The 19229-nt window shown below is 43.1% G+C and overlaps 1 protein-coding gene and 1 long non-coding RNA gene across 4 annotated transcripts; both read left to right on the forward strand.

The window, feature by feature from the left end:
- The first annotated feature begins 608 nt into the window (after positions 1 to 608).
- On the forward strand, positions 609 to 10344 carry LOC125251856. The gene is made up of 2 exons (XR_007181090.1): positions 609 to 2166; positions 7721 to 10344. It is a non-coding gene; the product is annotated as an uncharacterized LOC125251856 (long non-coding RNA).
- A 4060-nt stretch (positions 10345 to 14404) lies between these two features.
- Positions 14405 to 19029, forward strand: LOC125251852 (zinc finger protein 213-like). Of its 3 annotated transcripts, none has more exons than XR_007181089.1 (2): positions 14405 to 15755; positions 18195 to 18524. XR_007181089.1 is itself a non-coding variant. In XM_048164962.1 (2 exons), exons 1-2 carry the CDS (start codon positions 14843 to 14845, stop codon positions 18738 to 18740), a joined length of 822 nt encoding a protein of 273 aa, XP_048020919.1. In that variant the 5' UTR covers positions 14405 to 14842; the 3' UTR covers positions 18741 to 19029. The 3 variants fall into 3 exon arrangements, 2 of the variants coding, with proteins under 2 accessions (XP_048020919.1, XP_048020920.1); XM_048164962.1 differs by lacking the exon at positions 18195 to 18524 and adding an exon at positions 18718 to 19029 and having other exon boundaries at positions 14405 to 15641; XM_048164963.1 differs by having other exon boundaries at positions 14405 to 15641.
- The last annotated feature ends 200 nt before the right edge of the window (positions 19030 to 19229 follow it).

The following is a 19229-nucleotide window of genomic DNA, read 5'->3' on the forward strand; positions in this document are numbered from 1 at the left end:
GCAGACGCAGGATGACAGCCGACCTTCGTCGCTCCAACGCTCCCAACTACCAACCTGGGCAGAAGGTCTGGCTGTCGACAAGGGACATCAGACTGCGTCTGCCATGCAAGAAGCTGAGTCCCCGCTTCATTGGCCCGTTCACCATCCTTCAGCAGATCAACCCCGTCACGTATCGTCTTCAGCTTCCTCCTGAATATAAGATTCATCCCACTTTTCACGTGTCTCTACTCAAACCTCACCACCCTTCTCTCTCTCCTTCCACAGAGCCTGACGTGACAGCCGCCGAGCCCCCCCTTCCACTTCTTCTGGAGGATGGGACTGCTTACGAGGTTCGGGAAATTCTGGACTCCCGGCGCCGTGGTGGTCTCCTGGAATACCTCGTCGACTGGGAGGGCTACGGGCCAGAGGAGCGGTCGTGGGTCCCGCGGAACGACATCCTTGATCCCAACCTGCTACAAGCCTTCCACTCCAGCCACCCGGACAGACCTGCCCCACGCCCTCGAGGTCGGCCACCACGACGTCGGGGTCCTCGGCCCTCAGGAGCGGGCCGTGGGAGGGGGGGACTGTCACAGACACGTCAGGCTCCACCTCCCGTCAATACCCACGCACCCAATCACCGGAATTCTAATCATCGCCACCTGCACATCATCAGCCACTTAATCACCAGCACTATTTAACCCACACTCACACACACACCAGTTGTCCGGTCTCGTTTGTAGTAAATCCTCATGTATGCGAACCTCAAGGACTCAACCTGCTACTTACCTGCTACTTACCTGCTACCAGCGATCCCTATCGCTCCGTTGTCTCCAGTTCCCCTCCTGTGTTCCTCCTTCCGTGTGTGTGAGTGTTCCTCGTCAGCCATTCTCCATCTCCTCGACTTCTACCTCCATCTGCAATCACAAGGACAGTATCAAACCTCTATCATCTCATTTGAATTCTCCATCTTCCATTTACTCACCTGCTCATTGCTGTTTCTCAAATAAACCACCATACTTGCTTTTACCTCTGCCTCCGTGCCGTCTGTATCATAACAATATCCAGCTAAAGTTGAACGCACCTATTGTCTTGTCTAATTACTTTCTTCTTCAAAACAATCTCATGACAATTTGTAACTATTTTATGTTTTGGCAATTAAATTGGTGGCTAATTTGTATAAATTATCTCATCCGTATGCTTTCGTATGATCTGCTTACGTCCCAGTATCCGTTATGTTTAGGGTTGGGTGGGGTTCGGGGTGGACCTTCATACTTACTTTATTTTTCTTTCTAAAAATCAAACATTTTCATTTGATTCAAATTTATACAAAATCACAGCCTTGTAAAATATTTATATTTTCCTGTGATATTGGGCTGTCTGGTTACTGTAGCAAACAAATTGCATGTATTCCAAGCTGGCACCTGACTCTGTGTTTAAATGTGGTTGAAATAATTTCAGTTGTTGTTTCAGTATTGGAAAAAAAAACAAACAAACATTGAAACTATGTTTAATGCTAAATGGTCATAAAAAGGTCAACCAAATACTTCAACATTGAAATCAACACTGAATTTTTAACAAGACATTATAAAAGACATCGAAACTACATTGTGATAATGTTGGTTTGATTTGCAAACTCAAGAACATTCAACCTTGATCCATGACGTTGATTCACTTGTGAATAATGCCAGCTGGGTTTTATTGCATGAGTAATGCTAAATCATATAGTATAAAGCAAGGTCATAATGTTTTCCTTAGCCTTGTGTGTAAGTTTTAATAAGATATATTTTATATTTCCAAATATGAGACTTGAATTAAACAGGCTTTAAATATGGGCAAAGCACAGAGATATTTGAATTTTTATGTCTAAGAACAAAGGCGCAAAAAGTCGTGAGAACACAGATCATATCAAAACACTGTAATTTAATTTGATGAAAGCATTAAAAAAACATTCCTTAGCCAGCCTGAGCAAGCCACTGTGACGAACATCCTGTGAGCTGATAAGAACACACTGCATGTTTCCTTTTGATGTTGATGGAACTTGATATGCTGTATGCTGTTGTTGACACTGATGTCATTGAGCAGGATCCCTCCACCCAACCATATGGATCCAGTCAGAAGTCTGTCCTACTGCCACTGATGAGAATATCAAGTAAAATCAACTTCAATGAGCAGGAACAGACAATCCACGTGAGTAGAGATTAATGAGCAGTGTTTTAATTGTCTTACACACACAGTGTTTATGGGAATAACAGCCTCTACAACAAAATTATTTTTTTGAAAAATTCAGGTCATGATAACCAAATGATTTGCATAGTATTAAAATGGACATAAAAAGAAAATTCACCCCATTTCCATGTCTTTTATAGATCCTATTGTGGATGATTCATTTGTACATAAGTTTATTTTTTTTCTCTCTCTCTCTTAATTAATTAATTAATTAAAAAAAAAAAAAAAAAGTCCTAATTTGATCTTCTGGTGAAAGGACAAACTTCTCTCTGTTGACATGCAGGACTTCTCCAATAATTTAGTCCGCTTTAATCAGGTCTTCATCTGCCTCTACTTTTAAGTCCCCACCCTTCTTTTTTTTTTTTTTTTTCTTGATAATCCATACAATCGAATGTACCTGTACATCATGATACAGTGTTGTTTTGGACTCCACTGACTTTCACTGTTTGGACAAAAACAACTGAAATATTGAAAAAATAAAACTGAAATAAAAAATCGCCACAAAATGAATCTGTTTTCTAAATGTATGTTATAGATCTTATTGTGCTTGATTCATCCATGTAAAGTTCTTAACTTAAAGTCAGTAGAACGTCAAGGTTACTGACGTAACCCTCATTCCCTAATGGATGGAACGGAGACGTAATGTCGAGTGATGACATTAGGGGTCATACTTAGGAGCTCCAATCACCTCTGAGTAGTATAAAAATGGCCAATGAAAATTCGTGAGTGAGTCCTTCCTGGACATACAGGTATATAATCTTGCCAGCAACTCACTCATTCAGGTTTATGCTGAGGAGCTGAGATGTGGTCCTGGCCATTCAGCAGTGGTTCGGGATTGTGGCAGGAGGACATAATGTCTCTGTTCTCTCAATCGGTCAGTCAATCACATTCGATGTTATATCGAGTGACGACATTAGGGGTCCCTATGGAAAGCGCCACAACCACTGAACTGTGTTACAAGTGGTGGAAATGCAGCAGACTGTCTGGCGTAAAAATAATGACAGTGTCGTGTTACTTCTGTCATCATGAAATGGCGTATGACTGTCGTTACCAATCAAAATGCATGTTCATTTAAATGCAATCTGTGGACTTTTTACACCATTTGTCCTATTTCCATTTAGTAAACCTCATTTTTGTATTAACGACTACACGCACCCCACCCCACCCCTAAACCTATAAGGTAAAAGGGAACAATGCATTAAAATGAAAGTGTCCTGTTGTCATTAGGGGCACAACTTTATCAAACGCTCCTATGGGTCATATTTCATTAATTAAAATGAAAGTGCCCTGTTGTCGATATGGGCGCAACTTTAATAAACGCTCCTATGGGTCGTATTTCAGGGAAGTGACAAACGACCTTATAGGAGTATTGGTTGGAAAACATGTTGATGCTGGCAAGCTATAGCATGCCCTTTTGGCAACTGCTTTCGTTAAGTCATAACCTACCCAGTGCCCCATGTAAGCCCAAAATTTGAATCCTCCGAGCCTGTTTTGGGGTGGAAGGGACAGGGCTTACCATGATGACGATCATAGCTGCAGTTCCTTTAGATATAATTTATTTCACGGGAAGAGTGCTTCAATACTCAATTCCCTTTTTTTCAGCCATGACCAGAGTTGTTAACGCTGGGGGAGCATATCTAGTCCAATGGAGAAGGATGCTATGGAGGTCACATCCTACCTGTAGGGAGGTAACGTGAAAAATATACATATGGACTGACCAGGGGGCAGTACTACATATGGAGGAATCTCTGTGGTAGATCCTACCTGAAAAGGGATGGAACTACTAGAGACACAGAGGGGCAGAGCAAGATCTGCCAAAGGAAAGATATGGATTTACCATCCAGGAAACTGTACTGTGGAAAAATACACATATGGTATTACCAAAGGGGAATCACAATCTACAGAGCATCTAGCCCAGTACAATGACTGACCGACCAGCATGCACTCCGCCCGGGCCTGACATCGGATGCCTCCGCCATATCTGCCGAAGGATGCTTGGAGGAACTCAATCCAGGGTTCACCAACAGGAGAACTCACATGTAGGAGCATAAGAGGCACTTGATTCACCTTCTTAGAGAGGAATGGCACTGCAAGTGAGACACTGAGCCAGCCTTCCCACCTTTCACCTGTTTATACCCAACACACAGGAAGAACAGGTTCAACCCGGAGATTGTAAAATCACACAAAGGTATAGGTGTCGCCCAGCCCGCAGCACTGCAGATGTTTTCTAGAGAGGTACTGTGCCCCAACATCCAGGAGGAGGCAATGCCAAGCCAAGGCTGGATCTGACTCCTCCGGGGGCAGCGCTTGCAATTTCACCACCTGGTCCCAAAAGGGAGTGGTGGGAGCTTTGGGCACAAATCCAGGCTGGGGTCTCAGGACTACGTGAGAGTAATTCGGCCCAAATTCTAGGCACATCCACCTGACTGTGCTCACTTACATAAAGAGGAGCACAGTGAGCACAGTCAGGAGTGCTGTCTTAATAGACAGTAACTTTAGCTCAACTGACTCCAGCAGCTCAAAGGGGACCCTCTGCAATCCCGAGGGCACCACAGAGAGCTTCCAGGAGTGGATGAGATATGGCCTGGGAGGATTTAGTCTCCTGGCACCTCTCAGGAACCTGGCAATTAGGTCATGCTTTCCAAAGGACCTACCAGCCACTGCAATGTGATGTGCCACAATGGTGGCAACAAACACATTCAAGGTGGAGGGGGACAGCCTCCACTCCAACCTATCTTGCAGGAAAGAAAGCACTGAGCTAATCAGGCAACAAAGGTCAAAACCGGCGCAGGGCAAGAATCATTGCCAGCAGCTCCAGGCAATTGATATGCCACTGCAGTCAAGATCCTATCCAGGAGCCTGCATATGTTGTGACAAAAAAAAAAAAAAAAACGAGCCAAGGGCTGAAAGAATGGATAGAGGGGAAAAAAAGTTAATAAAGAAAGAGAAAAAGAACTCGTCAGTGTCCGAGGGTTTTAATTCTATATTCCTAAAGTTATCCTAAAGTTAGTATATATAAGTCAGGAGAACACCCACAAGCATATTACTTTAATCACACCTGAACTAAAGACTCCTCCGGGAGGCTGGACAAACGTTTTGAGGTTAAAATCTGAGGACACAAACAAAACGACAGAGTCAGATTTGGGAGATGGAAACGGGTTAAGAACAAACAGCTTCATTCAAGCCATCTAATTACTCTCGTCTCACTTACTTTTCTTTCTTTCAATTAGTTTCTTTTCTTTTCCATTGAGAGTCAAGTGTTCTAAGTTAAGTTTTGCCACAAAGTTTAATCAATGACTCTACAGTCTTTGCTTGCCTCAAAGATGTAAAATTTAGATACATTATTCAGATTATTCAGATACACACAGTCAGTTTTGGATCATTAAATAGCTAAGAAAGAGAACGCATGTTGTGTAACTGTATTGGGTTCGTTCATAAACTCTTAAAGGGACAGCAGTCCAATATTCCTGCTGCTGTCTGTCCTGTTATTTAAATAACAAAAGTCAAAGAAAATCACTTTCTGCTCTTGACTTAATAAGTTTTTAACTTTAATAGTAAGAATAAAATCTGTATTTAATATTTACAATAAAGAATACAGAAATTATAACCAATGTAAAATAACACTGGATGTGTTATTTTACATTTGATTACTTGAATTTCTGTAGTACTTCTTACCTGAATAAAAACCTACTTAACCTGAAAAACTTAGTTTCGTAGCTTCATATTCTATTGCATTTATTTGTGCTGTTTGCAATTTTTTTTATTTGTTCTTATTTTATTACAGAGTTTTACTTTTTTTTTATGAAAATAAAACTTTGCATTGAAGAAAAGTAGATATTTGTTTGTATACTGTCAATTACAGTCCTTAGAAAGAAAATGGGAATTGGCAGAAATAGGTATCGGTAGATCACACTATCCAAAAATCGGAAATCGGAATTGGCCAAGAAAATTGCAATCGGTGCATCTCTAGTTCAAATGAAAGCCACAGCAGAACTGAGACTCATATCGATGTTTTGTGAACGAATCTTTGGCTGTGTAAAAACCATGAGAGTCAATGATTCAATTACCCTTTCAAAAATACATCCACTTGCTTCACTACTGAATGAATAAATGACTCGATGCTTACCGCCACCTACTGGTGGGTTTAGTTCAATATTTAAAAGTATCACTCATTTTAACATCATTGCTTATTTCTCTTTTGGACATTTTTAATTGAAAACATTATTTATTTTATAAAGGTATTTATAAAGGTAAAAAAAAAAATAATAAAAAAAGCACTTTAAGTTTTTCAGTTTAAGAGGGAAAATATTGTCCCTTAATGGAAAAGGTGTGACTGCAGCAGTCTAAGGGAAGAGAGGGGGTATGCAGAAGAATGTTAAATGCCTCAGGGGGTACGCAACTGTAAAAAGTTTGGGAACCGCAGCTGAAGTTAATTTAAAAACAAGTAATCATGCAAAAAAATAATAATGCAAAATTATTATATTAGAATAGAAGATATGCTGTCTCTCGCATCACATAAATTATCAATAGTTATGTATGTGGTCTTGAAGAGGATTCTTTTTTTTCTGTCTCTGTCTTGACTGTCTCATTTGGACTCGGACTTGACTTGGATTTGAACCTTTTGGACTTGGACTTGACTTGGACTTGAACCTCTTTGGACTCGGTGTTGACTTGGACTCAAACCTTTTGGACTTGGACTTGACTTGGACTCGACAAAGGTGGACTTGACTACAGCCCTACGTTCAACTAAGCGCTTGACGAGTCATTTGTTTGGCCGTAAAAATAGTAATTTCCTATAAATTAATGAATAATTCCCTTTGAGCTAAATTGACCTATTTCCCTTACACAGTCTACTAATACTCTAATGACTGGTAGTTGACATGTAGTTGCAAAGTTACGTATAGTTATTAGAATGTTTAAAGTGGACCATTGAAATAAAGTGTTACCCTCCGCTGACATATGCCAGACTTTTGATACGAACCTGGTCAGAGCTCACCCAGCCACATGGTATGATGGTTAATGTGCAGTACTATACAATACATCCGTGGTTGCTAATGTTAGTTTGGTTAAAAAAGGCTAACACAAAGTGGTTTACACTGTCGGCATCTATTTTTCTTGGTTAACATACCAACATTGGGAATCAACACATGGAATTATATTACAGGATATTCCATACACAAATAAATGTTGCCATTGTCACTTCCAAAATTATGCCGATGACTATATTTCATTTACTTCTGAATCTCTTGTAGCATGCACATCATTCAGACTTTAATGTTATTTTGTGCGGTTAAAGCAGAGCGTGTATACTCTTTAATTTGAAATGGGTGAGCCCAGATAAATATGTTTAGATATTTTCATTTAAACCACACTTCAACTGTTATATTTTGTCAGTGTTTTGCACTTTAAGTTAGTTTAGCTGCAACAGCAAAATCGAGTTAGCAAACTGTAAGGTTTGCTAACTGTCAGTAAACCTAAAATGTTTCAAAATAGTTTTTATTTGTTTGAATTGTAGATGCAGAAGGAAGCACTGCCTTCATTGAAATGTCAGGGAGCTGCTCCACACTTCAAATGGACTCAGACATCTCTTCAAGAAGAGGTTTTCTGTGTCAGCACAATCTGATTGCTCACTCCACTTGATTCTGTGACTTCATTTCACAGCTTAATAAGAACATCATGTTAATCCAGTGGCTTGATCGGGTTCGACAGCCCTTATTGATCACAACAGCCCATAACGTCTGCCTTTTACGCTGACAAAGCAACCAAAGTCTTCCTCCCTGATATTCCAAAACTGACAATAAAAGTTTCCATCTTTGCAGGATCAGGCTATTTTGATGTTCTAAAGCTGTATGTGTAGTTTTCCATTAGCTCGTACTGTAGACCAATGACCTTAAATGCTAGTGGCCATTACATCATTGCAAATGGCTGCCGATAACTGATGGCTTACATCATCCATTAATGCCTGTCCATCAATGTCTTTTTTACACTGTCTCTTTACTTTTGGCAAGGATTCAAACTGATTAAGCATTCAAATCTAATAGCACCACAGTGCCAAAGCTTTGAATATGTGCCTCATGCAGGGGTAACTGAAATATTAGTCATTTAGAATGATGAAATGTGACCCCATGTGCATTGACATTAACAGCAGCCCCATTTGCCTAATTACACACTGAGGACATCATCTGATCTCTTATTACAGACAACATGGAGCTCACTATAACAGTCTTAATCAGTCAGATGATATGTTTTACTTTCTGATTACGAACAGTGGGTCAAACGTCATTTTAAAAGATTTTAGTAATGGACACACACACACACAAAGCAAATTACAAATTTATATTTGTCTTTTGTTGTTTGATTAACATAAGAGACACAGACAGTAGCAGGTGTATTAGGCTGCAGTCTCTTTAAGACCTGATATACATATTCAACGTATTGACACACATCCAGTTTTTTTTTTTTTTTACTGTTAACCTGAGTGTGTTTACGAATAATTATGAATAATTTCCAACGCGAGAAAGTTGTGTCAGCCAATCAGACTGGACCTGGTAATTTCATCCAACTGTGTACAAACAGATACAAATGATTATAGCTAATTTTAGGGTACAACTAGTGCTAGAATGGCAATGTAAAATTTTAATGTTAAATTTTATCATAATTTATAAAATCCCCTGATTCAAGCTTGTTTATGTGTTTTTAAAATCCTTTGTCCTTTTATGGTGGCTGTGATCTCCACTGAGTTTTCATGGCCGCAGAGCTAAATCAATTTGACACCAAACATTTTAGTCAAAAAGACATTTTGGAGAGGTTAAAGTGCTTTTTGGCAACATGTCAAATACCAAAAATTGATTATTTCAGCTGCATTACCTTAAGCCATCCCCCACTGGTCCATTCCTCATCTCAAGTGCTGCTGACTATAGCGTAAATATGAATGAATTACTGTATGTGTGACACACATTAACACCTGAGGGATCATTATACAATAAATCACACAGATGGGTGGAAATAAACTGGTGCACAGCCACACACTAAGACAGAGACATTAAAATGCTGCTCATAAGCATCGAAAAGAAAGTGCATTGACCATTGAAAACCAACATGGTGCTTGAGGCCAGTTCAAGTCCTCTTTGACAGACAAACAGACATCAAACACAAAACCAAAGTCAAGGATGGCAGCAAGCAGGACCGAACATCTGAGAACTCTGTGGTGGTATTCACAAGTTCGCCTGCCCATTCAGTCTGAATGGTTAATGGTAAAACAAACTTGGCTTGCTGTCCTCGAAGGAGGCTTGAACCCGAGGCTCAGCTCGAGCTCGGTACTGCATAGAAGGAGAATAAGAGAAATAGAGGAGGAGATGGGGAGGAGGAGGGATGCTGGAAGTATTGTCGCTGGATTGATGCAGTGACTGCTGCTTATATACGCTCGTAATGATGATTGACAGGACTGAATGTTTAGGCTCCTCCCGAACCTACGTTTGGAACTACATTAAAAATGTGCCTAAAGGTGCATTTTAGAAACTCAGAAATGATGCACAACCACAAAACCACTAGAAAAAAGTGGCACTTAATGGCTTAAACAAAAAATTTACCAGATTAAACCGAGAATTTGATGTCACAATCTGCAGTGAGATTCTGAGAATGCAATACATTTGTTACAATATGATACATAGCAATTACATTCACTCAGACATGTGTGTACTTGCTTTAAACAGAGAGTTGATTTATTTCTCCATTACAGTGTTATTTATAGCGACTAGCGCAAGGCCAGCACTTGAATCTGAAGGATAAATTGTTTCTACACAGTGGGCCTGTAAAAGGACTGCTGACCCTCTTGTGTTTGCACTGTTACTGCAGTGCACTTCCTCCAAAGCAATTTGATTAATCTCAGTTGGCTCCCACCTCAGCTGCAGAAATCGCCCTAGATGTGCTTGAAATACATGCAGTTGTTCTTTTGTGATATTAAAGACACCTTTACAAGGCATGCCAAAGAGATTATGTTATGAAACTGGTGATCAAAAAAAGGTGCAAAAAGTTCTGAGAAATTGTTCTTAAAGTGTCCATATTGTGTTATGTAAAAGGTCTCCTACAATAGCTTTACATGCATCGAAGGCAAAAAAAAAAAAAAAAAAAAAAATTCTTATAAATATACAATGCAGCATCACCTATTTGCTCACAGTATCTAAAATGGTTTAATAAAGGATTAAGTCTGTCTAAATCCCTCCTTTCTGAGAGCTTACTCTGCTCTGATCAGATGGCCCAGTCTATTGTGATTGGTCTACCACTTAAGCGTGCGACAGAATGGAAACGTCCATTAACATATCGGAATTTCAGCTCCAGACAGTTCCTCAGCACTTGATACACAGTGATACACTGTAAAAAATGTACAGTAGAATTTACAGGAATTTACTAGCAAAAAAAGTTGCCAATAAAGTCCTGTGAAAATGTTGTTAATTGCTGTAAAATAGATTACAGTATAATACTGCAAAGCAGTTTACAGTTAATTGTTGTATGTGAAATACAGTCATTTGTATTTTTTTTTTTTTACATTAACACTGAATTAAATTTATTATTTTACAGCAATATTTTGTAATTTCACTAAACTAAAGTTGCCAATAAAATCCTGTAAATACCCCCAAAATTGAAGATGATGTTGTAGCTTCACATTGAAAATACTGAAAAGAAACATTTTTACATTAAACTGTAATATATTGATTTAAATGCAAATCAAGTCAATGTTGCTGTAAGTAAATATTTATTAAAACTGGCAGCAAGGCATTGCAAGGCTTTTATGGAAAAACATTTTCTCAGCCTTTCAACTGTTAAAATATTATCATAAAATTACATAGTATCACAAAATAACTACATATAACTGTTTTTTTTTTTTTTTTTTTTTTTTTTTTTGCCATTTTAAGTCATATTCTGAGTAGAACATTAATCTTTTAATCAACAGAATTTGTGGCATTTTGGTAACAAAAAAATAGATTTTGACTCATGTTGAAACTCAGTGTAACTCAGATTTTTTTTTTTTTTTTATACAAAAGGATTAAAATAAAATGATATAATGAACATTATGCCACAAATTCTGTTGTTTGAGATAATCTTCTATTAAAGGGTTAGTTCACCCAAAAATGAAAATAATGTCATAAATAATGTTATAAAGCGACAAGAAAACTTTTTGTGCGGCAAAAAAAAAAAAAATAACTGTAACGGTACATGTTGGTAGACAAAGCGTACAACGACGGAGAATTCAACAAACAGATTTTTAATTAAAATAAACAGGAGTACAAGGAAAAACGTCTCGGGTTACGTACGTAACCATAGTTCCCTGAGAACAGGGAATGAGACTCTGAGTTCAATCACACATTGGGGAACGTCACACGTGAGCTGATGTCTGAAAGCCAAGTATCAAAAAACTCATCATAGCGCAACCCGGAAGTATATAAGGAGCGCCTAGAGAACCAGTCAGTATCTTTTCGTCTTGAGGGACTCTTCAGCAGGCAGCCCCAAAGCATGGCAGGGCAACGCAGAGTCTCGTTCCCTGTTCTCAGGGAACTATGGTAACATACGTAACCTGAGACATTCCCTTTCGAAGGGAACTTCAACTCTGCGTTCAATCGCGCATTGGGGAACGATATACCCACGCCGCCATGCTTAAGGAGAGTGCATGCCAAAAGATGGTTAGACAAACGTCAAGCAGTTTTGAATGAAACACCAGATAGCAACTCACCCTCGGGTCACACAAAGGCTGTGAGTGACAGCATTCCCTATGGCCAATAGCCCAAGCTGAGCCTCAAGAAGGCCTTCCGCAGAAGGCCTACCAAGGCCGCTAAAGGCATCTGGAACCAACTTTTCAGAAGAGGAAGTGGTCCCTTTAACCCTCTGGAGTCTGAGGCTGATTTGGGGAAGTTTTGACATGCCCTGACATTTGTGCTTTTTTCAGTTGTTCATAAACATATTAATGGAAAAAGTGTCATTACACTGTATTCAGCACAAACTAGGCTACAATAATATGTGAGGAACATGTATGTACATGTTTGTGTTTTTGAAGGAATAACATTTATGCGTGGTTATTGAAAAAACAAAAAACTTAAGTCACTGAAATAAGGCCAAAAAAAAGTATAGTAAATCTGTGTTTACAATACTTTAGGGTATTGGAGGTTGTAAACTAGAGTTTTTGCTTCAAAATTATGTAAAAATTATGCTGCCTACTCCTTCATATAAAACAATATATTGATTAAGTTTTTGTAAGACACTTTTTGCCAAGAAACACAGTATGCGTGGAGGCGTGAATCACCACTGAATAATGGGCCATTCCACCTGAGAAGACAAAAGAATTGCATAGTAATGAGCTGAAATGACTTGCATATTAATGAGGCATTTCAGTCAGGTAGGCTGTGAAAAAAAACCTTCTGTGATGTCTCAAGCTCATCATGATATATGAAACATACAGAAAAATATTATTACAATATAAAGTAATGGTTTTATATTATACTTTAAAATATAATGTATTTCTGTGATGCAAAGAGTCTGAATATAGGCTTTTAGTTTAAAAGCATGCACATTTGGAGAAATATTGGATTCTCATATGGTTATGTAAATTTTCTATACAGAGGAGTTATATTTATTTAATATTCATTGTCATTACTATGAGCGCTGGTGTTTTCAATTCATACTTGAAGTCGGAGGGCGCTCTCTGTGCATTTTTAGTCCACAAATTCATCTAAAAGAAGAAGAGGCTATTCCATGAATGGAGTTTCCAATTCATACTGCAGCCAGAGGGCGCTAAATAAACAAAAACTCATCTAAAATTCATCTATAGAAGAAAAGAAAACAGGAACTAACTGCATGTCTTCTAGAGCTCGCTAACCATGACTTTTACATCCAGATAAACACTTTTCAAGACAATAAATACACGATTGAGACGATGTATGCATGTATTGACTGAATTTGCGTCTGAATAGCGCTGGCTCCGTGGATGTGGCCGGATAATGAGCTGAATCACGGACTTCTGATATGGCTCTCTTTTCATACAGATTACATAAACACAGAAGGTTTGTTTTCGATTTGACTTACATGATTTAAAACCTGACATCTTAGCGTTTTTTTAGACATAAGTTTAATTTTTCTGTGATTAGTATTCACTAAGTTACAGTTCATTTTCTGAGAACTATCAGATTGGACTTCCTTCAGAGGGAGAGGAGAAATCACGCATCATGTTAGTTTTCTTTATTTTACAAAAAGCACAACATTTTGTTTTTACTCTGAGTGTATACAAATAAAAGAAGATATTCTATAGTTTCAATTGATATATTACTTATGTCTCTATGACAAAAAATGACGGAGTATTTTAAGTCTGTTTTGCTGCAATGTGAAAAAAAACCTGCAAAACGCGTCGGCGCGTTTTCAGACCTCAGAGTGTTAAGGGAATGTGGCCAGAGAACTGAAAGGAACCCCGGCCAGTCACTAGAGGGGAACTAAGTCACCCTCAATGCCACCAGGGAGGCCGACCTGGTCTGTTATAGGACAAACTTAGTCTTGGCCAACACTGTCTGAGTACAGAATATTTATAACGCATTCTTCATAGAAGAGAGCAGGTAAGAGTGACTGCAGAAAGGCAGGAGCAACTCAGACCCACGCATAGAGATGGGCATCCTGGAGAGCAGAACTCAGGAGGCCTTATTAGGGCCTACCCTAGTAAACACGTGGCATCAGCCAGTCCAAGACCATATCAACCATCAGGCCATGCATTCTGTGGAAAACCTTTCACACACTACTGAGAGAAGGAATGCATATTACCATACAGGGAACCAGCTCTAACCCAACAATAGCTGTGGGAAGCTAACTGCAACCTGAGCTAGGCTACACATTCTAACAGGCAATGTACCCTAAATAATATGTGACTAAAGGGAACCAAACAATGCCAACATGGTTGTGGCGAGGGGGGCGTGGTTCAGCAAGGTCTGCAGCGGGAGAGAGCATCGGGAGATCTTTGGTGAGTGAGCGAGTTAAATGTAAATCACGAACACCTGTTTCTCGTTTCAGTAATTGGCGCGGAGACAGGTTAAAACGCCGCGAGAAGCAGGAGTCGGTGAGAGAGAGGGGGACTGCTGACTGAGCCGCTGGTGCACGACAACTTGGAGTGAAGCCCTTTGTGGATTGTATATGCCGTGACCAGGAGTGAAGCCCTTTGTGGATTGTATATGCCGTGACTGGAGTGAAGCCCTTTGGGGATTGTTTTGTTTTGTGCCTTGCACAGTTTTTGTTTGACATTTCTGAATTTTGAAATAAAGCTCAGTCAGCAGTTAACCGCCGACCCTGTCCCCTTCCTTCCTACACTAACGAACATTGTTTGTACTACACTGGTGCCGAAACCCGGGAAGGAAGCTGGGTGGCCGCTGCCATGCAATCTTCGTCCTCCCCTTCGACATTTGCGGAAGTCATCGCCTCCCTCGCGGTCCTGCATTAGGAGCAACATGAGGCCCTGCTGGACCTGCGCACCGACCAAGAACGCAGCTTCCAAGCCATCGTGCAGGCCCAGCAGGAGGACCGCGAGAGGTTCCGGAGCTGGATTGACCGGGAGGTTCGCCAGGAGACCATCGGGCAGCCGGCTGCGCCTACCCACCTGCCGCTGAACAAAATGGGGCCATGTGACGACCCCGAGGCCTTCCTCGACTTGTTCGAGCGGTCAGCCGAGGCAAGTGGCTGGTCGCAGGTGGCGGCACAGCAGCTGCCAGCAGAGAACCTCCTGGTCTTTGACGATCTTCGGCGGGCCATCGTCCAGCAGGTCGGCCGGACCCCCGAGCAGCATCGTCAACGCTTCCGTTCTCTGGACCTGGGCGAGTCCGGCCGGCCCTTCGTGTTGGCCCAACAGCTCCGGGACTCGTGCCGCAAATGGCTATTGGCTGAGGGAAGCGACGTGGACCTGGTTATCGATCGCGTGGTACTGGAGCAGTTCATCACTCGGCTCCCCAAGAAAACCGCCGAGTGGGTCCAGTGCCACCGCCCCACGTCGCTGGACTCAGCCATCGAATTGGCGGAGGACCACATGGCGGCGTGCCAAGGGGTCGGCGAACCCCTACCATCTGCCTCTCTCTCTCCTTCTTTTAATTCCCCCTCTCTCTCTAAACCTGTCCCTCTACCCAGGTCTCATCCGCCCGGCCCGCCACGTGTTCCACCCCGGGGGCGGGGTGGAACGGAACAGGGCCCGTATTATGGACCAAGAGCCCCGCCCAGGGGGGCGGGACTCCCTGCCGCCGGGCCGGACTCCGCTCCTGCTTCTCCCCTCTCTCTGCAACAGGTCTGGGCTGGCCTGTTGTCGTTGCGGGGACCCGGAGCACTTTGTGGACAGGTGTCCAGTGATGGAGGTTGGGACGTTGATCCGGGTCCCGGACGATCCGCAGGCTGCCCCCGGTCAAGCTGGCGAGTACCAAATACCTGTGAGTGTCAAGGGGGGTACTTATCAGGCTTTGGTGGACTCAGGATGTAACCAAACCTCGGTGCATCAAAGCCTGATTTCGTCCGGGGCATTGGATGCAGGCCGCTTGGTTAAGGTGAGGTGTGTGCTCGGGGATGTGGTGGAATATCCGTTAGTGCCCGTCATTATTCAATTTAGGGGTCAAAAGCATAGCGTGGAGGTGGCAGTTAATCCGCACCTCCGGCATCCGATAATTTTGGGTACAAATTGGCCTGCATTTAACAAATTATTGGGGTGTTTATGCTCGGATGCCTCTTGGGAGAAAAAAATCACGGGATAAGGAGGTGCCAGTACAGGCAGGAGAGACTGATCAGGGACCAGTGAGTTCAGCTTCAGGGGAACAGAGCGAAATTGGAAGACTTATTCTTTCAAATCACGATGACTTTCCCCTGGAGCAGTCTCACGATGAGACGCTAAAAAACGCGTTTGAAAAGGTCAGCACTATCGATGGTCAGCCTCTCCAGCCTGGACGCCCACTTTCTTATCCGTATTTTGCAATCATAAAAGATAGGTTGTATCGAGTGACCCAAGACACTCAAACAAAAGAAGATACGACCCAATTATTAGTTCCAAAGAGCCGCAGGGAAATGCTTTTCCACGCGGCTCATTCTAACCCGATGGCTGGGCATCTAGGACAAACGGCAACACTAAATCGTCTCATGACCCGATTCTTTTGGCCGGGCATTCACGAGAATGTGCGCAGGTGGTGCGCGTCTTGTCGAGAATGTCAGTTGGTTAACCCACCGGCCACCCCAAAAGCGCCGTTGCGCCCCCTCCCATTAATGCAGGGTTACGCGAACTTTACGAATTGTTGGGCATTAAATCCGTGCGTACCAGCGTCTTTCACCCACAAACGGACGGGCTGGTCGAACGGTTTAATAGCACGCTTAAATCCATGATTCGTAAATTCGTTCAAGAGGACGCCAAAAATTGGGATAAGTGGTTGGAACCTCTGTTATTTGCAGTGCGAGAGGTCCCGCAAGCCTCCACGGGGTTTTCCCCCTTCGAGCTTCTCTTTGGACGCCAGCCCCGTGGGGTGTTAGATGTCCTAAGAGAGACTTGGGAGGACGGTCCATCTCAGGCCAAAAATGAAATTCAGTATGTGCTGGACTTGAGAGCAAAACTCCACACATTGGGGCGGCTGTCTATGGAGAATTTGTTACAAGCCCAGCACAGACAGATCCAACTGTATGACAGACGAGCTAACTTACGCAAATTTGCACTGGGAGATAAAGTGCTTGTATTGCTTCCCACTTCAAGCTCAAAATTACTTGCAAAGTGGCAAGGACCATTTGTGGTGACACGGCAAGTCGGTGAGCTCGATTATGAGGTTGTGCGTTCCGATAGGAGAGGAGCACGTCAGATTTACCACCTCAATCTCCTTAAAAAATGGAATGAGGCGGAGTCAGTGATGCTGGCGACGGTGATTAGCGGAGAGGATGATCTCGGGCCAGAGGCGAATATCAGAAAACAGTCCCTCGCTCTGGCCCCGGGGGGAGATCACCTCTCGCCCTCACAGCTCACTGATTTATCCAAGTTACAAGCAGAATTTGCAGACGTGTTTTCTCCCCTACCGGGCCGTACAAACCTCATTCAGCACCACATCGAGACAGAGTAGGGCGTGGTGGTTCGCAGCTGGCCGTATAGATTGCCTGAACACAAGAAAAATGTAGTTCAGGCAGAATTAGAGGCTATGCTTGAAATGGGAGTAATAGAGCAGTAACTGGGCGAGCCCGATAGTTTTGGTTCCCAAGACGGACGGCTCAGTTCGGTTCTGTGTGGACTACCGCAAGGTGAACGCAGTGTCGAAGTTCGACGCGTATCCAATGCCTCGGGTGGACGAGTTGCTTGACCGGCTAGGTACGGCTCGATTTTATTCGACACTGGACTTAACGAAAGGGTATTGGCAGATCCCCTTGTCGCCATTATCCAAAGAAAAGACAGCTTTCACGACGCCGTTCGGATTACACCAATTCGTTACCCTTCCGTTCGGGCTGTTCGGGGCACCGGCTACCTTTCAGCGTCTCATGGATAAAATTTTGCGGCCCCATGGTGCATATGCTGCTGCCTATCTGGACGATATTATCATCTTCAGTAATGACTGGCAGCGGCATATGCAGCATTTGAGGGCCGTCCTGAGATCGCTGAGGGGGGCCGGGCTCACGGCCAACCCGAAGAAGTGTGCGATTGGGCGCGTGGAAGTAAGGTATCTGGGCTTCCACTTGGGGCATGGACAGGTGCGTCCCCAAATTGATAAGACGGCAGCGATTGCGACCTGTCCGCGCCCCAAGACCAAAAAGGAGGTTAGACAGTTCCTCGGGCTGGCGGGATATTACAGGAGGTTCCTAATTATTCGGCCCTCACCAGCTCGTTGACTGATCTAACTAAAAAGGATGCGCCAGATACGGTCCAGTGGACGGAGCTGTGCCAGCAGCCCTTCACCCAGGTAAAGGCTGCTCTATGTGGCGGGCCATTGCTTCACTCTCCTGATTTTTCTCTCCCTTTTCTGTTGCAGACTGACGCGTCGGACAGAGGGCTGGGTGCTGTCCTGTCCCAGGAGATAGAGGGAGAGGAACGGCCGGTGCTGTACATTAGCCACAAGCTCTCAAAGAGGGAAGCTAAGTACAGCACCATTGAGAAAGAGTGTTTGGCTATTAGGTGGGCCATCCTCACCCTCCGCTATTATCTCCTGGGACGGGAATTCACTCTCTGTTCGGACCACGCTCCCCTGCAGTGGCTCCACCGCATGAAGGATACCAATGCGCGGATCACTCGTTGGTATCTGGCATTACAGCCTTTTAAGTTCAAGGTGGTCCACAGGCCAATTTCAGATGGCTGTGGCCAATTTCCTCTCCAGGAATGGGGGGGGGGGGGGGGGGGGCTGCAGGCCGGACGGTTCCCCGGCCTGAGTCGGGCGGTGGGGGTATGTGGCGAGGGGGGCGTGGTTCAGCGAGGTCTGCAGCGGGAGAGAGCATCGGGAGATCTTTGGTGAGTGAGCGAGTTAAATGTAAATCACGAACACCTGTTTCTCGTTTCAGTAATTGGCGCGGAGACAGGTTAAAACGCCGTGAGAAGCAGGAGTCGGTGAGAGAGAGGGGGACTGCTGGCTGAGCCGCTGGTGCACGACAACTTGGAGTGAAGCCCTTTGTGGATTGTATATGCCGTGACCAGGAGTGAAGCCCTTTGTGGATTGTATATGCCGTGACTGGAGTGAAGCCCTTTGGGGATTGTTTTGTTTTGTGCCTTGCACAGTTTTTGTTTGACATTTCTGAATTTTGAAATAAAGCTCAGTCAGCAGTTAACCGCCGACCCTGTCCCCTTCCTTCCTACACTAACGAACATTGTTTGTACTACAATAGTCTATCTAATATTCCGATTCTCATATATTTGCGACCAGACCTGCTCCTCGTGACAGCCCCTCTCTGGCCCATTCCTCTGAGGAAGGACCTGCTTTCTCAGAGTAGTAGACACCATCACTTCTGATAGATCCCCCTCTACAAGGTGTCTCTATGCATTGAAGTGGAACCTGTTTATTTACACGATTACCACT

This window comes from Megalobrama amblycephala, linkage group LG17 (assembly GCF_018812025.1).
Source record: "Megalobrama amblycephala isolate DHTTF-2021 linkage group LG17, ASM1881202v1, whole genome shotgun sequence".
In the NCBI taxonomy this organism is placed as follows: Eukaryota; Metazoa; Chordata; class Actinopteri; order Cypriniformes; family Xenocyprididae; genus Megalobrama; species Megalobrama amblycephala.